At 37.4% G+C, this 16,792-nt stretch overlaps 1 protein-coding gene across 5 annotated transcripts in view; it reads left to right on the top strand.

Annotated features, from left to right (window-relative positions):
• SMARCC1 (SWI/SNF related, matrix associated, actin dependent regulator of chromatin subfamily c member 1) overlaps window positions 1-16,792 on the top strand; it is a 173,726-nt gene that overhangs the window by 32,476 nt on the left and 124,458 nt on the right. For all 5 annotated transcript variants that reach the window (XM_047094682.1, XM_047094681.1, XM_047094680.1 and 2 more), the window contains exons 4-8: window positions 4,400-4,481; window positions 5,607-5,699; window positions 7,978-8,047; window positions 12,602-12,671; window positions 16,462-16,537. In XM_047094682.1, coding sequence (XP_046950638.1) covers window positions 4,400-4,481; window positions 5,607-5,699; window positions 7,978-8,047; window positions 12,602-12,671; window positions 16,462-16,537 — 391 coding nt within the window. The remainder of the gene's footprint in view (window positions 1-4,399; window positions 4,482-5,606; window positions 5,700-7,977; window positions 8,048-12,601; window positions 12,672-16,461; window positions 16,538-16,792) is intronic.

Genomic DNA, 16,792 nt, shown 5'->3' with positions numbered 1-16,792 from the left:
TTTCAAAGTAAGATTAAATCTTTCAACTAAAGGTTATATCATATTTACCTGACTTCATTTCAGGTTTTTTTTTTTTAGTTAAAAACATTTTTTAAAATATTTATTTGAGAGAGGGAGAGAGCGAGCGAGCGAGCATGAGCTAGGGAGAGGGGCACAGAGACAGAGAGAAGACCCTAAATAAGCTCCACACTTAGCATGGAGCCTGATGCGGGGCTTGATCTTCCAACCATGAGATCATGATCTGAGACGAAATCAAGAGTCGGATGCCTAACTGACTAAGCCACCCAGGGTGCCCCAAATACCTCTTTTGCTTACATAGCATGCTGCTGAATCAGGAAAGCTTTCATCTGTCATGTTATTAAGTCATTGTCTGGCAAACCATTTTAGTTATTTATTGTAGAAAATATTATTTATTGTGGAAAATATAAACTATATGTAAAAGCAGAGAGAATAATACAGTGAATTGTCATTTACTTTCATCTCCTTTATATAATTTCATCTAGATATACTAGTAATCTCTGTGCCCAACGTGGGGCTTGAACTCATGACCCCAAGATCAAGAGTCACATGCTTTACTGACTAAGCCAGCCAGGTGCCCTTATTAAAAAGCATGGGGGGGGGGGGGCGCCTGGGTGGCTCAGTCGGTTAAGCATCCGACTTTGGCTCAGGTCACGATCTCGTGGTCCGTGAGTTCGAGCCCCGCGTCGGGCTCTGTGCTGACAGCTCAGAGCCTGGAGCCTGTTTCAGATTCTGTGTCTCCCTCTCTCTGACCCTCCCCCGTTCATGCTCTGTCTCTCTCTGTCTCAAAAATAAATAAATGTTAAAAAAAAAAAAATTAAAAAAAAGCATAGGATTGGTTTATTTTTTTATTTTTTTTAATGTTTGTTTATTTTTGAGAGAGAGAGACAGAGTGCAAGTGGGGCGAGTGGCAGAGAGAGAGGGAGACACAGGATTGGAAACAGGCTCCAGACTCCCAAGCTGTCAGCACAGAGTCCAATATGGGGCTCAAACTCATGAACTAGGAGATAATGACCTGAGCCGAAGTTGGACGCTTAACCGACTGAGCCACCCAGGCACCCAAACGTAGGACTTTTTTGAAGAGCATAATAATGTACTGTTATCAACTAAGAAAATTAGCAATAATTTTTCAGTGTTATAGGGGCACCTGGGTGGCTAAGTCAGTTAAACATCCGACTCTTGGTTTTGGCTCAGGTCATGATCTCGTGGTTTGTGAGTTCAAGCCCTGCATTCGGCTTCACGCTGACAGTATGGAGCCTGCTTGAAATTCTCTCTCTCCCTCTCTCTCTGCCCCTCCCCTGCTTGCTCTTTCTGTCTCTCTATCAAAATAAATAAGCTTAAAAAAAAATTTCAGTGTTATTAAATACCCCCTTAGTGTTCAAGTTTCCCTGATTATCTCATGGATGGTATTCAAACAAGAGTCATATATGGCATTTGGTTGATATGACTAAGTCTCTTTAAGAAAATTAATAGTTTTCCATTTGCTCTTATCCTTCCAAGTTTTGTGTTTTTTTTTTTTTACAGAAACAAATTTTCTTATAGAATGTTCTGTGTTCTAGATTTTGCTGATATGTCCCTAGTTTATTATTTACCATAGTCTTTCTAAATTTCTAGAAATGTGGTAGTTAGAAGCTTAGTCTGATTTTGTTTTGTTTTGTTTTTGGCAACAGTACTTCATAGACACTGTGGTGTTCCTTTCTCTGGAGACATATAATATCTTGTTTCTGCTTTAATAGACAGAAGCTGATGTTCAGTGCCTAGAAGAATCATGCTGTCATTACAATGTTATTAAGTGGTAGTGTTCATATTTTGAAAAAAAAATAGAAAAGAGATATTGCAGGGGTGCCTGAATGGCTCAGTCGGTTGTGTCTGACTTCGACTCAGGTCATGATCTCGTGGTTCACAAGTTCGAGCCCTGTGTGGGACTCTGTGTTGACAGTTCAGAGCCTGGAGCCTGGTTCAGATTCTTTGTCTCCCCTTTTCTCTGCCCCCTCCCCCACTCATTCTCTCTCTCTCCCTCCCTCCCTCTCTCTCTCTCCCTCTCTCTGTCTCTAAGATAAAACACTTAAAAAAAATTTTTAAAGGTAGATATTATAATGTATAGATACAGCTCCTTATTTTAGTAATTTTTTGTAAGACTGTTATTCTCTCATTCCTTCTTCACTTATTAGCTGGAATACTGAGAAATTTAACTCACCAATAATCAGAAAGCTAGAATAAATTCTTGATTCTATTACCAGATGCATTTAGCTTTTCATCTTCATTTGCAGGTAAATCCAGGCAACCCTATTTTAATTTGTTTAACGGCTACTTTCAAACTATTTCTCAGATTTCTAGGAGAGATAATTTCCTTTAGCCTCATTTATTTTTTAAATTTTTCTGTTTTTTAGCATTTATTTTTTGAGAGGCAGAGATCAAGCATGAGCGGGGGCGGGGGGGACAGAGAGAGAGGGTGTCAGAGATTCCAAAGCAGGCTCCAGTCTCTGAGCTGTCTGCACAGAGCCCGACGCGGGGCTTGAACTCACGAACCATGAGATCATGACCTGAGCCGAAGTTGGACACTTAACCTACTGATCCACCCAGGTGCAACAGCCTCATTTATTTATTTAGTAAGGAAGCAGTTTATGAATAATGGGTAAAGGGTTAAGTAAGCCACTCTGAAGTGAGACATTTTTAGACATAGTTCTTTTGTTATCAGAAGCCTATTTGTGACCCCTTCTTTAGAAAGGGGAGACACTCACATGTCTCTCCTTTTGTTTTGCTGAAAGAACCCCTGTCTGCTCTAATAGGGTTGTTCTAGTTAGTCGTGTGTTTTTCTTTTGTTCTGCCAGTTAATGGAAATTGCTTGGAAGAGGTTGGGGAAGGAGAATACTAAACAACCCCAAAAATGGAGTTTAAGAAAAAGTTCTGTGTACCAAGGTTAAATCAAGATATAGTTACTTGGGACAAAGGTCCCTCTTACATGTACATGCCATTTTTGAAGCTGCAACTACTTCTATTCTGAATTACCTGTTTCTGGGCTTTAGTGGACACTTTGCTTAATTTCCGAATTGGAATTCTTCAGGAAACATTTCAGTCTTGTCCTAGCACACTAATGAAAAAGTCATAATAAATATTAGACCTTAGTCCTAATAAAAATTTCCTGAATGGTTTGCTTTATAAAGCCACACATTCTTTTAGCCACTAAGGATACATAGGACAATTTTCAAAAAACCTGGTCTTTGCTCTGAAGGCATCAAATGAGATGTCTTACAAACAAGATGATTCTGTTGTGGGCCCGTAACAGCAGTGTGCACAGGATATATTAGGAACATGACAGAAGACAGGAATAACTTCGTAGGGAAAATGGCTTGTGATAGGCCCTGGAGGTGATAGTATCAGGTCCATGGAGTAGGTAGTGACATCCAAGAAAGGCTGCAGAGTGGGGAAAAATGGTTGGAAGTGTGGGGAGCATTTCCAGGATAAAACAGGATGATCTGAGAGAGCATGAGCTCTAGATGCAGATTGCCTAATCCTAGCTAGCACATGGTAGTAATGATTTAAGAATGTTATAACCGTAGTTTAACATTGATTAATCACTTAGAGACTAAGCATAAATACTGTCTCAAGCCCTTAGCATGTATACCTAATTTAACCTTCACAAAAAGCTTATGGGCCATTGTTACTCATGAAGAAATTGATCCTTGGATTAGTAAATCACTCCAGACTACATAAATAAAAATGGGGTCGGGATTAGAACCCAAAGCAATTTGACTCCACAGTGCACACGCTCTCAATCACTGAGCAAAATTAAAGTTAGTGTTGAATAAAAAATAGGGAAAAAGAAACATTCAGATTTGTAAAAATTGAATCATGTGGAAGTGACTGAGAATAGGCAGACAATAGCAGAATATTATGCTTGGGTACTTACATAAAAAGACATCAAGAAAAGAGAAAAGGTAAATAGATGAATTTTACCACATTTAGGGCAATAGTAGGCTCAAAGAGAGCACAGACACTGTTGAATTTGAACAAATGACTTTGAAGCACATATAAAGTAGATAAACTTTCCTTACACTTAAAGAATGGTATAGTAGTTCACTGTCTTTAGATCTGTGGGTTCCTATTCTTTATGATGTAAAATATTTTAGATTTAAGGGTAATGGGATACTTCATGGAATTAGTACTTCATTTTGACTGGAGTGGATCTTAATGTCACAACATTTAATATTTTGTGATGTTAACCTTGCTTTCTTACACTACTGAGAAAATACCCTCATATGGTTTTAGAGTGCTATTTTAATTTCTGAATCTTTGCAAATTCGTTTTTGTTGAGTGCTAAAACTAAGTTTTCACTTTTGTTTAAGGTAGAGAACAAATTAATGATTTTCTTCTCTTTTAGGCGTAGGTTTGATCTACAGAATCCGTCTCGAATGGATCGTAACGTTGAAATGTTTATGAATATTGAAAAAACATTGGTGCAGGTAACTCAGGAAGTTAAATTATTAAAATTTTTTTCCTTTAATGTACTTTCAGTTCTGTGATTGGCTTTATTGGATTGCCAAAAGATCAAAGGAAGAAAAAATTTCTGAAATCTATTGTTCCATTATTTTTATGGGTTTTGGGGGATTAGAGCTATAAAATATGACTAAAACTTGTCATTTATAGAATATTAATCCTAAACTTCTGACAAAAGAATCTATGGTATTTTCTTTATTTCAACTAATCCATTATTTGAATCTCTTTCATATCTAACATAAACACTCTCAATCTACTGGTCACTCATTTATACAGCCCTTTTCTTTGGATATGTTTCATGGTTGTGCCATTAATATAGATCTTATTTCCCCAAGTAGATATAACATGGAAGAGAGAACACTTAATTTTCTTCTTTTCTTTCCTAATATTTTTATTGATTGGTAGTTTTTAATGATCACTGAACTGAATTAGCCTTCCTGGGGAAAAGCAGCTGGCAAGAATTCGCTAGGTATTATCAGAAACTTAATGCCTGAAACTTGTCTCACAGATGAAATAACTTTTTTGGTTAGTATGTTGATTTTTGGTGATGATTTGAGGAGTTAAAATATGCATGTTGTAATCACTGCTATTTGTAAGGTTAGAAATGGGAAAAAGAGCTATAATCTACAGCCTTTGTTTTTTAAGTAACTTACACAATGAGCCAAAATGGACATCTCCCCCTGAGCCCTACCCGCCCCCCCCCCCCCCCACCAGTTAAAGGTGTAGGTGGAAACTCTACATTAGATTTGGGCTGTTAACGTCAGTTCAGGTGAGATTGGCTATAGGAGTACCAGTATGTCAGTGTGGTACCTTAATGAAAAATATGATGAATTTCTCTAGGTTGTGATTCCCAACATTTTTTGTCTAGGTGTACTTAGCTGCAGAGAAAGGATCTGGGGATAACATTAAGTGGCTTGCTGAACACTTACCTTTTATATTGAGATGAGACTTCTGCAGTCTATGTTAAAAAACATCTTCCTATTTTAAGCACTGTGGCTTTGAATGTCAATTTTTGCCATTAGGGAATTCATGAGTAATGTGATATCATTTCAAAACCAAGAGAATTGCAAAATCTCTTTTTTCTTCCTCAGAGCAATTGTCTGACCAGACCCAGCATCTACCTCATTCCAGACATTGATCTGAAGTTGGCTAACAAATTGAAAGATATCATCAAACGACATCAGGTAATAGACATGATCACTTCAGAAAAGTGTGTAGTAGTAAGCTTCTTATAAATCTCAATTATAACGTCTTTTAGTTTCTGTATATGTCTGCTTTAAATGAGTTATCTCTTTTTGGTTCTTACAGTACCAAGTTTTTTTCTCTTCCACTCACCTCTAATTCTTAGCCTAGACTAGCATTTTCCTATTTAACATTATTAAGGTACAGTTGACACATAACATTGTGGAAGTTTAAGATATACCATGTGGTGATTTGATGCACATGTATATCCAAGATTAGCATTTAATAGTCATTGGTATGGAGTTAATTATAGTCTTATTGTGAAATGTGCTTATGTAATTTAAAGAGACTGTGGTCTGAATCACAAACAGAGTAGGAGTTGATGACACAGTTGTTGGTAGGATATCAAATATTGTTTCCAGTAAACCTGTCTTCCCTCATTGCCTGCCCCTTTGATATGTGTTGTATTTGTATATGCGAACTGGAAAATTCTGTTTTCCTCGTAAGCTTACTTTGTTTTGATTCACATGTACCAGTGCTATCTTCGGACATCTTTCCCTCCTTGAGCCTCATGTTAGGTTGAGACCTAGGGTATTTACTGCATGTAGGTTTGTGACTACACATGGCTGAACTGTAAGCAAACCCTTATCATGGTAAACTAGCTGAGGACAACCAGATGCTGTTTCCAAAACAACATTTGAGTGACAAAGTGTTACTAATCCTTAGGGTTAGTTGAGAAGCCTCCTGAAATAATCTTTCTTCTTTCTGCTACAAGAAAGATTGCCAGTGGAATTATGTTTCAGTAATTAGTAAAATATCTTCTGAGTTCCTAAAGCAAGGATGTCTTTTTAAAAATTTTTTAAACATTTTTAAGGCTCTTGGTTCATATTGTCTATTCCAGTTTTTCTAATATTTATTAATTTTTGAGAGAGAGAGAGAGAGAGAGAGAGACCATGAGTAGGGGAGGAGCAGAGAGAGAGGGAGACAGAGAATCCAAAGGAGGCTCCAGGCTCTGAGCTGTCAGCACAGAGCCCGATGGGAGGCTTGAACTCACAAGCTGTGAGATCATGACCTGACCTAAAGTCAGACGCTTAACTGACTGAGCCACCCAGGTGCCCCTGAAGTAAGGATTTCTAATATTGCTTACATTTGGAGATTTACTATGGTCCTTACATATACTGACCCTACTGTCTCAAGTCTGGTTGCTCTTCTCACTTAACATTAGGATTTGGAACAAGTCACTTAATCTTCATTTCTCTTCTGGACTATTCATTGGAGTGGCTGTCAAATGTAGTTTATTTAAAAGTTTTATTTATTATTGAGAGAAAGCAACACGCGAGTGAGCAGGGGAGTAGCAGAGAGAGAGAGAGGGGGTCAGGGGATTCAAAGTAGATTCTTCTGACAGCAGAGAGCCTGATGCAGGGTTTGAACTTACAAGCTGTGAAATCATGACCTGAGCTGAAGTCAGATGCTTAACCAGCTGAGCCATCCAGGTGCCCCAAGTGTAGTTTAATTATATGTGGAATGTTAGAAGGCAAAAATGGAACAAATGAGCCTGTTGGCTATTGCCTTCAAGCTGGAATTAGCTATATTTATATTCTTCTTGCTACCAGCTCATCCTGGAAGAAACTTACGTATTTTCATACAGTTGATACTGAACATTCAGTTGCCGTTTTTCTTCAGAAATCTGGTTGGCTTCGTGATTGTTCACTAGGGATAACCTCTAGAGAGATGTAAAGATCTCCCTGGTTTCATAGAGTCTTACAGAAGAGACCTTAAGCTAATGATATCATTGAATACTGATGATTAATCTTTTGTTCTGACATTCAGAATGCATCAGTAACTCCATTGTTTGAGTACCTGTCACCAGTCTTTGCTAAATTGCAACAAAATCTTGTGAAATACGTATTATTACCACTGTATGTCACAGAAGACACTGAAGCACAAAAAAAACTTAGGATTTGTGATGACTTTGGAGTGACTTTTAGAATTAGAAGTACTCATACTCCTGGTAAGATTACCTAGAGAGAGATAGGGAATTAGCCCAGAGGCACTTGCATGATTTTTGTATACAATATAAACTGTGTCTGTAGATAATTTATGTGTTTTTATTTGTTTTTATTAACAATTATCCTTTTCCTGGACTAAAAATAATAAAAATATTACAGTCTTAAAACACAGAGTAATGTCTTGGAGATTCTCAGGCAGGTTGCATCTGACGTTGCATACTTTGTTAGCCATGTGCTTTACTCTTATGTTGCTTATTCATTTGTTTTCCAGGGGACATTTACTGATGAGAAGTCAAAGGCTTCCCACCACATTTATCCATATCCTTCCTCTCAAGAGGATGGTAAGTTCATTGTTGGTTGTGAACTTGTTTCACTAGATTTTAAATTTCATCAGATTTATTTAAACGATATAACCCATGTTTTGCAGAAGAGACTTGCAGTACTAAGTAACTTACACAGATTATTTAAATGTAGTTTTCTGGTTTTTGCTGAATTGGCTAATAAGCAAACTAATTCTGTGATGTCCAACTTTCTAATCATTGGACTTTTATTTATTTCTTTGTCGGTTATATTATCTGGGTGTTAAGTTTAGACGTGCTTTATGTATTAACTTTGTTAATGTTTGCTATGTTGCTTGTGTTCTCAAAATTAAGAGACATTGCAAAATGAAAGAACGTCTCTGGGGAAGATGGGCTTAGTGGCTGTCTGAACAAGGCCTACTATATTTTAGTTTGGTGAATGTAAAATGGTTCAGATTCTGAACTTTTACTTCTGCTATCCTGAAAGTTGATTTTGTTAGTGGCCTGAGTTCTATAGAGCTATGGAAACTGATTTGTTGAGAAAGAAAGTATGAATTAATAAGTTAACCACATTAATTTGAGAAACCCATCTCTTATAGGGCTCAAGTCTTCTGGTTAATATAACCTATCTCTGTAGGACATCTATATAAGAAGCCAAATTATGTCGGGTTTGAGTTGCTAATTGCCCCATGCTCAGTACTTTTTCTTGACCAGTGCAATTGTGCTAGAAGTCAGGAACAAAAAGATTACCAGACAATCCCTATATGTTTGAAAATTAAGAAACACATTGCCAAGTAATCCATGGGGCAAAGAAGAAATTACAATGGAAGTAGAAAATCTTCAGAATTAAATGATTATGAAATGAATAATAAAGTGCAAGAACATTCTGTTGGATGCAGCTGAAGCTGTGTCCAGAGAGAAATGTATGTTTTTAAATGTGTATGTTAGGAGGGCACCTGGGTGGCTCAGTCTTTTAAGCATCTCTCTCTCTCTTTTAAAAATTAATTTTAATGTTTGTTTATTTTTGAGAAGAGAGAAAGACAAAGTACAAGCTGGGGAGGAGGGCAGAGAGAGGGAGACACAGAATCCAAAGCAGGCTCCAGGCTCTAAGCTATCAGCACAGAGCCCATTGCGGGGGATTGAACCCACAGGCTGTGAGATCCTAACCTGAGCCAAAGTTGGACACTTAACTGACTGAGCCACTCAGGCGCCCCTTAAGCATCCACCTTTTGATTGTTGGCTTAGGTCATACATCATCTCACAGTTTGCGAGATTGGGCTCTGTGTTGATAGAGTGGAGCCTGCTTGGGATTCTCTCTCTCCCCCTCTCTCTCTGCCCTTCCTCATCTTGTTCTCTTGTGCTGTCTCTCTCTCTCTCTCTCTCTCTCTATCTCTCTCAAATAAACATTTTAAAAAAAATATTTATTTATATTTGGGAGAGCACAAGCAAGAGAGGGGCAGAGAGAGGGGGACAGAGGATCCGAAGCGGGCTTTGCGCTGACAGCAGTAAGCCTGATGTGGGGCTTGAACTCAAACTGTGGGGTTATGACCTGAGCCAAAGTTGGAGGCTCAACCATCTGAGCCACCCAGGTGCCCCAGTAAATAAACATTTTTTAAAAGTTGTATATTAGGAAAGAAAGACTGAAAAATCGGTGGTGCACGCATCTTTCTTATGAAATTGGAAAAATAATAGCAAATTAACCTAAAGAAAGAAGGAAATAATTACAGACAGAACTTAATGATGTGGAAAATAAACAGCAAGGCATGCTCAGCAGTGTCAGAAATGGCTCTCAGAAAAGATCAATGAGGCTATTGCAATTGTTCTGCAAATAAGCAGGGAAAAAAAGAAAACAAAGTAGAGAATGGAAGGGAGACATTGCTACGGATCCTACAGGTATTGAAAACAATTACAGGAGGTTAGGTTAGGTTTGTTTGGTTGCTTTGTTGCTTCTGTGTTTGGTGTCAAATCTAAGAAACCATTGCCTCATCCAGAGCCCTGAAGTTTTACAACCTGTCTCCTCTTCTGAGACTTTAGTTTTGCTGTTACATTTAGGTCTTTACATCATCAGTGTGATAACTAAAAGTTTGATTTTATTTGTTACAGTCAGAATCTCAGCCCTGTGATTGTTGTGCTTTTATAAAGTGAGAAACTTCATCCTTCATTGTTGAACAGGTTCTCAGCCTTTATCCTGTTAGGTAATAGCCACTGATCTCCACTAGATGGGGGTAGTGGATTGCTGTGGTATTAGAATACTGATTCTGTTGCAGGCTCTGTTTCTCCAATAAGACTGATTAAAAAACTTTTAGCATGTGAACTTTATGAAAAAAATCACCTTTTACAAAAGATTTGACCTGTAATTGTTATACAAGCTACTAGTGATTCCTTACTGGTGCTGGTTTTATTTTTCTCCTTGGTTTAATACAACCTAGTTTACTGCGTACTGATGCTTGCTTGATATTATCAGTAGTTACAGCACTACAGTTGCTCTAACTACTGATAATATTCTACTCTAGTATAATCAATAAGACAGGATTGTGCACACTGTATGATTTACCTTAGAGTAACGGACTGTCAGGTAAATGTTGACCCTTAGCAAAGCCCTGTGCTGGGCTCCCTACATGTATTTGTTTCAGGTAAGTGTGTAGATGATAGCAGTACCAGCCAGAAACACATTAGAAACTGTGTTGTAAAATCCTCAAAAATGCCACATGTCTTTAATGAGGATTAGTCAAAATTTTAAATAAAATGTGATATTTAATTGGCCTTAATCTTTTGGTAAGATTTTGGGTATGGCATCCTAGAAGAGAATGCAAAATAAGCAAAAGTATAGAGGTAAAAAATTAGGATCCTTTGCTTATTTTTTAGTTAGACTATGTCTTTATTGTTGAGTTGTGAGAGTTATGTATCTGTCCTCAGTTTGGACTAATTTTTACTCATAAAACTGGTTGTTTTATTGGTTCTGTGTAGCTTATAATCATCTCTGGGAAGAATGTGGATTTACATCTTTAACCTTTAGTTAGTTTTGCTACCAGGCAAACTTCCAAAGGCAATCAGTGCCATAGTTTCTTTCTATCAAAGTCACTTGTAAAAAGGAGGATTTTTTTTTCTTTACCTACAAAAGCTGCACAACCTTTGAAGATAGATTTAGTATTCTTTTTTCAAAATTTTTTTTTAATGTTTATTTATTTTTGAGACCGAGAGTGACAGAGCATGAACGGGGGAGGGTCAGAGAGAGAGGGAGATACAGAATCCGAAGCAGGCTCCAGGCTCTGAGCTGTCAGCACAGAGCCTGACGCGGGGCTCAAACTCATGGACCGTGAGATCATGACCTGAGCCGAAGTCGGACGCTTAACTGACTGAGCCACCCAGGCGCCCCTAGATTTAGTATTCTAAAGGGCAGCTCTTATTAGTTAAGAGTCAGTATATTTTGTCACTACATAGTGAGTTATGAAAGACCCACTGACCTCTTCACTTTTTCCTTGGCCATTTTGAGAAATCAGGCTAAGGAACAGTGCTTGATTTCTTCCTTTTCACATTTCTTTCAAGATAGTCGGGTGAGCAATTGGATGCTTGAAAAAGAACACAGGCACTGGACACTCAGCTGGCTTTTGATCTCAGGGTTGTGAGTTTGAGCCCCATATTGGGTGTGGAGCCTACTTAAAATAAAACACACACACACACACACACACACACAGGTATGTGGTCTTTCATGCCTTTAGTCAGTGAACCTGGGGCTATTTCTTGTTGAAATTGGCAACGTAAAGCCCCCTTTACTTACCTGGTTTCACTTTGTTGTTCTATTTTGCTATTTCTTGGGTTTCAAAGGGCTTACTTGACTAGTTCCCTCTGAGCAATAGAAACAGGTTATTAAGCTAAATTTAGACTACCAAAGAAACAGACACACAAGTGCTAAAATGTAGATATAATCCAACTATGATTAAAATCAGTAAGAATCATCCTGTTGTATAAATTTGCACCTATCTTTGCTAAGGAGGCTCAAAATAAAAATATCCAATGTGATCATACTGCTTACATTGTTGATGGAAGGACTAAATTAACAGGATGCCATTAAAAAATAGTAAAAATAGTATTGATAAAAGCTTTGGTGTAGCACTGTGTGAAGTACTATAGGATGCCAGAGGCAGTAAATATAGAGGAAGAAGACCATGTAGTAAAACTTCCATCAAGGACATGAAGCATGACTTACACCTTGAAAAATGTACAGTAATTGTAAAGCTTCACACAAAAAGGGAGGAGAGGTTTTACATGGAAAATATGGCAGTAAAGAATATATAGTGTTCATGATTTAGATGGAATTGCAGACAAACAGGCAGGTGGATAGGAGGAGAGTATTTTACTGTGTGGACAATTGGATTTGCTAAGAGCAATGGATAATAGGTCTAGAATCTAGTAATTCTGAATACATGGCTGAAAAACTTCTCCTTAATATGATAGACACAATGTTTAATTATGAGAAGAATTTTTTGGAGTTTGCTTACTAGCAAACTAAAAATTCTAAGTAGAAATTTAGTTAAAATAATAATTTATTCATTTATTTTGTCAGCCCAACTAAAGTATTTTCTTTTTCCCTTTCAGAAGAATGGTTGAGACCGGTGATGAGAAAAGATAAGCAGGTGTTAGTGCACTGGGGGTTTTACCCAGACAGGTAATGTCGACATGTCCTAAAATATGGGACAAAGATTTTTCATCTCCGTGCAAGCCAGACTTATTTACATGTAGTTTCACTTTCTCAATAATGACAACTTTGTTTCATTGCTTGATCTCACTTTTTGAGTATTACTGATTTTTCTTATTTATGGAACTCAGTTCAGTCACATGGCTTTATTTATCTTAATAAACTGATAGGTTGCTGCATTTGCCAAAGCACCCCTTTAGCACAGTATTAGAATGCTAATCTAGATTTGTTTCCTTCAAGAAATGAATTTTTCTCTCTAATATTTTATGATTATTTTATTTATTTTTTCAAAAAAAATATTCATGCCATACTATAAGGGATGAATTATTTTATGTCTAAAGAGGAGACTTTTTCTTCTTGGCAGAAATTTATTTCCCTAGTGTTATTATTACTTTGAGATAATCATAACTCATAGTGTGTTTCAGTTTTCAAATATAAAGAGTATTGTAAGAACTAGATGTTCGTGATGTTAATGAAAATGGTGGTCCTTGTTTAATTAGTATTACACCTACATAGGATGCTTCCGAATAAAGGATAACCTTCCATGAAGTTCACGAGAGTCTGTCCATTGTGGGTTTTTGATGTCAGACCAGTCTTCCTTCTCCTATACCCCCATCCACTTTTAGCCTTCTCATATTATTGGAAGCAAGTCCCAAATATAACATTTTAATAGTAAATATTTCAATATGTATTTCTAAAAAAACAAGGCCTCATTTAAAAAAAAATGGTAAAGTAATATTACTGTCAAATCTAAAAAAACTTAACAGAATTCCTTAATACAGTGTCCTCTATCCAGTCGTTGTCATATAAGTGATATGTATGATTACTTTATAGATTGATATTTGTTGAAAGTAGAATTCAGCCACATTTTGTGATTCATTGATATATTTGTAAGCACATTTTTCAGTTTCTAGGTTCTGTCTCTGTCTTCCCTACTCCCACCACAGGCATTGTATTATTGTATTATTTAAGAAACCAGGTTCCTTGTCCTGTAAAGTTTACCACACTGTGCTTTGTTGTTTTTTTTTTTTTTTAATGGCATCACTGTGGTGTTTTTGAACATGTTTCTCCTTTCTCTGTATCTCCTTTAGATTGGTAGTTAGATCTAGAGTTGATCAGAGTCCATTTCAGTTTATGGAAGGAATAAGACTTGGATAGGTTTGTATTTTTCATCATCAAACGATGACACATTATGTCTGGTTATGCACTCTTTTTAAGTTAATCTATTTGAGTCTCTCTATTTTACTTGTAAAGGTATTTTTGAAGAAGAAAATAATGTTTTTAGATACGTTCAAAATTTGAGGAGTATATGCACAGTTTTCGTATAGGTTGAGTTGATTAGGACAAGATTAAGTCAGTTTGCTAATCAGCCTCTTCTGAACCAGAATTGATTACTTTAAATGAACTAACAGGTTTTTAATATTTAAATGCTTTCTGTAAAACATTTCTAGTCTTGAGGCATCAAATAGTCCTTGGTACTGTTAAACCTTCCAAGGGTGTAGGAAGTCTTAATAGGAAATCAATTTGCCCTTTGAAACATTTAGGTGGAAACTCGAATTTGTGATGACAAGCTTCGGAAGTATACAGTTGAAATAAATTTTATAATAATAAGAGATGTTAAATATATAACAGTAAAAACATATTAGCCTGTTTGCCAACTTTTTCTTTATCACGTAAGATAAAGCATCTAGTGTGAGTCTTGTCTTCTCAAGGGGCCTTGTTCACTGTTCACTTTCTTTATTAACTCTACAGCATTCCCCTGACACCCTCATCTGCAGGGGATTTGTTTTAAGGCTCCCAGTGGATACCTGAAACCATGGATAGTACCAGACTTTTCATATGCTATATTTTTTCCTATATGTACATACCTAAGGTAAAGTTTAATTCATGAATTAGGCACAGTGACAGATTAACACCAATAACTAATGATAAAATAGAATGATTGTAACAATATACTGTGATAGAAGTTACGTGAGTGTGGTCTCTCTTCTGTCAGAATACCTTATTGTACTGTATTCACCCTTGTGATGATGTGAGATGATAAAATGCCTTCGTGATGAGTTGAAGTGAGGTGAGTGACACAGGCACTGTGGTGTTGTCTTAGGCTGCTGTCGACCTTCTGATGAAAGGTCAGGAGGAGGACCATCTGTCTTCAACCATGTTTGACTGGATAACTGAAAGTGTGGAATGGGGGACCCTGGGAAGGGGGGATTGCTCGAGTTTGTGCCTTTCTATCTTTATAATGTTTTGAACTCAAGACTTTGAGAGAATGTAAGGTTATCAGACTCATCATTGTAATCTTTACCTGGTATAATTCATAACTTGGCAAAGGAACTTTTTTCTCCAACTCATGTTTTAAGTGTTACTGGGAAACTTACCAGAGTGCTGTGAATAGGTATGTAGAGCTGTGCTTGTTCCGGACGCTTTTGAATTAACTTCTGAGTAGTAGCTACAGGAAGCCCATGCTTGTTACCATACTTGTGTTTCATTTAGGTATCTCTTGGTTTTACAGTTAATTTGTTGGCTAGTATAGTAGCATTGACACAGTTTCAGTTTGGTAGATAATTTTATGCTCATTTCAAAATTGTGGAGGAGCAGGAGGAGTACTTGAAAGAGTGAACCCATTGAGCAAAGAGATGTGAAGATAGGAGGGTGAGCCATATGATTCCTGGGTAGTGAGGAGCCTCTGTAAAGGGCTTGAAGTGGACACTGCCTGGCATGTTTAAAGAACCCAACAAACGCCCACATGCCTTGACTATAACATGAGTGAGGGGAGAGTATTAGGAGATGGACTCAGAGTGACAGTCACAGGACTAGATCATGAGGCCTTGGCAATCCAGTAAGGATTTTGGCTCTTACTTTGAGTTGTGTGGGAGTTGTTGGAACATTTTGAGTAGTGATAATGTGGACTGACTTGATTTTCAAAAGGATCACTGTGGCTGCTTTATGAAAAATTGACTCGGGCTTTGGGCAGAAGTAGAAGGGTGAGAAGTAGATAGATACTGGGCATATTTTGAAGGTGGAACAAACTATAGAAGTTGCTGATGGTTGGATTATAGGAGGTGATTGAGAGTGAAGTCAGGGATGTCTCCAAGGCTTTTGGCCAGAACAACTGGAAAGATAGAGTTGGCATTTACTGAGATGGAGATGATTGCCTAGGGCACGTTATTGAGGTCAGGATGGCATTATGTGTTTAAATTCAGTGTTAGTTTTGAAAGCCTTAGTAAACGTGTAGGTAGATACAGAATTGGCAGTTGGATTCATGAGTCTGGCATTTAGAGAAAAGGGCAGATGAGTATATAGTTGAAGCCATAGGGTTGTGTGAGATCAAGAGAATGAATAGACAAGAAAGGGATTGTTTCAAAAACTGAAACTTAGGACTTTCCAGTGTTGAAGAGGTTTGGGAGAAGAGGAGAAACTGGCAATGAAGACTGAGGAGAGGCTGGTGACTAGAAGGAACATTGGAGGATACTGCTGTCTTAGAGGCCAAGTGAGGGAAGTGGCTTTGAGGAGAGAGTAATCTACCCATTAAAATTCTGTGCACTGAGGCTTGAACTTTGGATTTAACAGTGTCAGGATCACTACAGACCTCTACATAAGAGTTTTTTTGTCAGAGTAGCAGAAACAAAAATGTATGAAATATATGTTACTAGATCCTAATAGTATTTCTAAAATATATTTTTACCTTTTGATGAAAAGTCTTTTTAGTGAATGAATCTGAATTCTAATCTGTTTTTCCCTTTTCTCATTTCCTTTGTAGCTATGATACTTGGGTCCATAGTAATGATGTTGATGCAGAAGTTGAAGATCCCCCAATTCCGGAAAAGCCATGGAAGGTGAAAGATCCCTTTTTAAAAACATTCTTGTGTAACTTAATAGCATTTCTCAGCTCTTTTCCATAACTATGTTTCAAGGAAATACAGAATGAGGATCTTTCTTTCTTGTCATCCTATTAAGATATCCATGGCTACGAGACAGTGGTGTTTGAGGAGACCCCAGAATCCAGTTACCTTGTGGTTTGAGACAATTGAGAGAGGCGCGTGAGGAGTACGGTTGAACATTGGTCGTGTCATTTAGGAAGGCTGGAAACC

Source organism: Lynx rufus, unplaced genomic scaffold (genome assembly GCF_022079265.1).
Source record: "Lynx rufus isolate CCGP_SWC_20201006 ecotype Redwood Valley unplaced genomic scaffold, mLynRuf1.p SCAF_4, whole genome shotgun sequence".
Lineage (NCBI taxonomy): Eukaryota > Metazoa > Chordata > Mammalia > Carnivora > Felidae > Lynx > Lynx rufus.
This window is presented reverse-complemented; position numbering and strand designations above follow the sequence as displayed.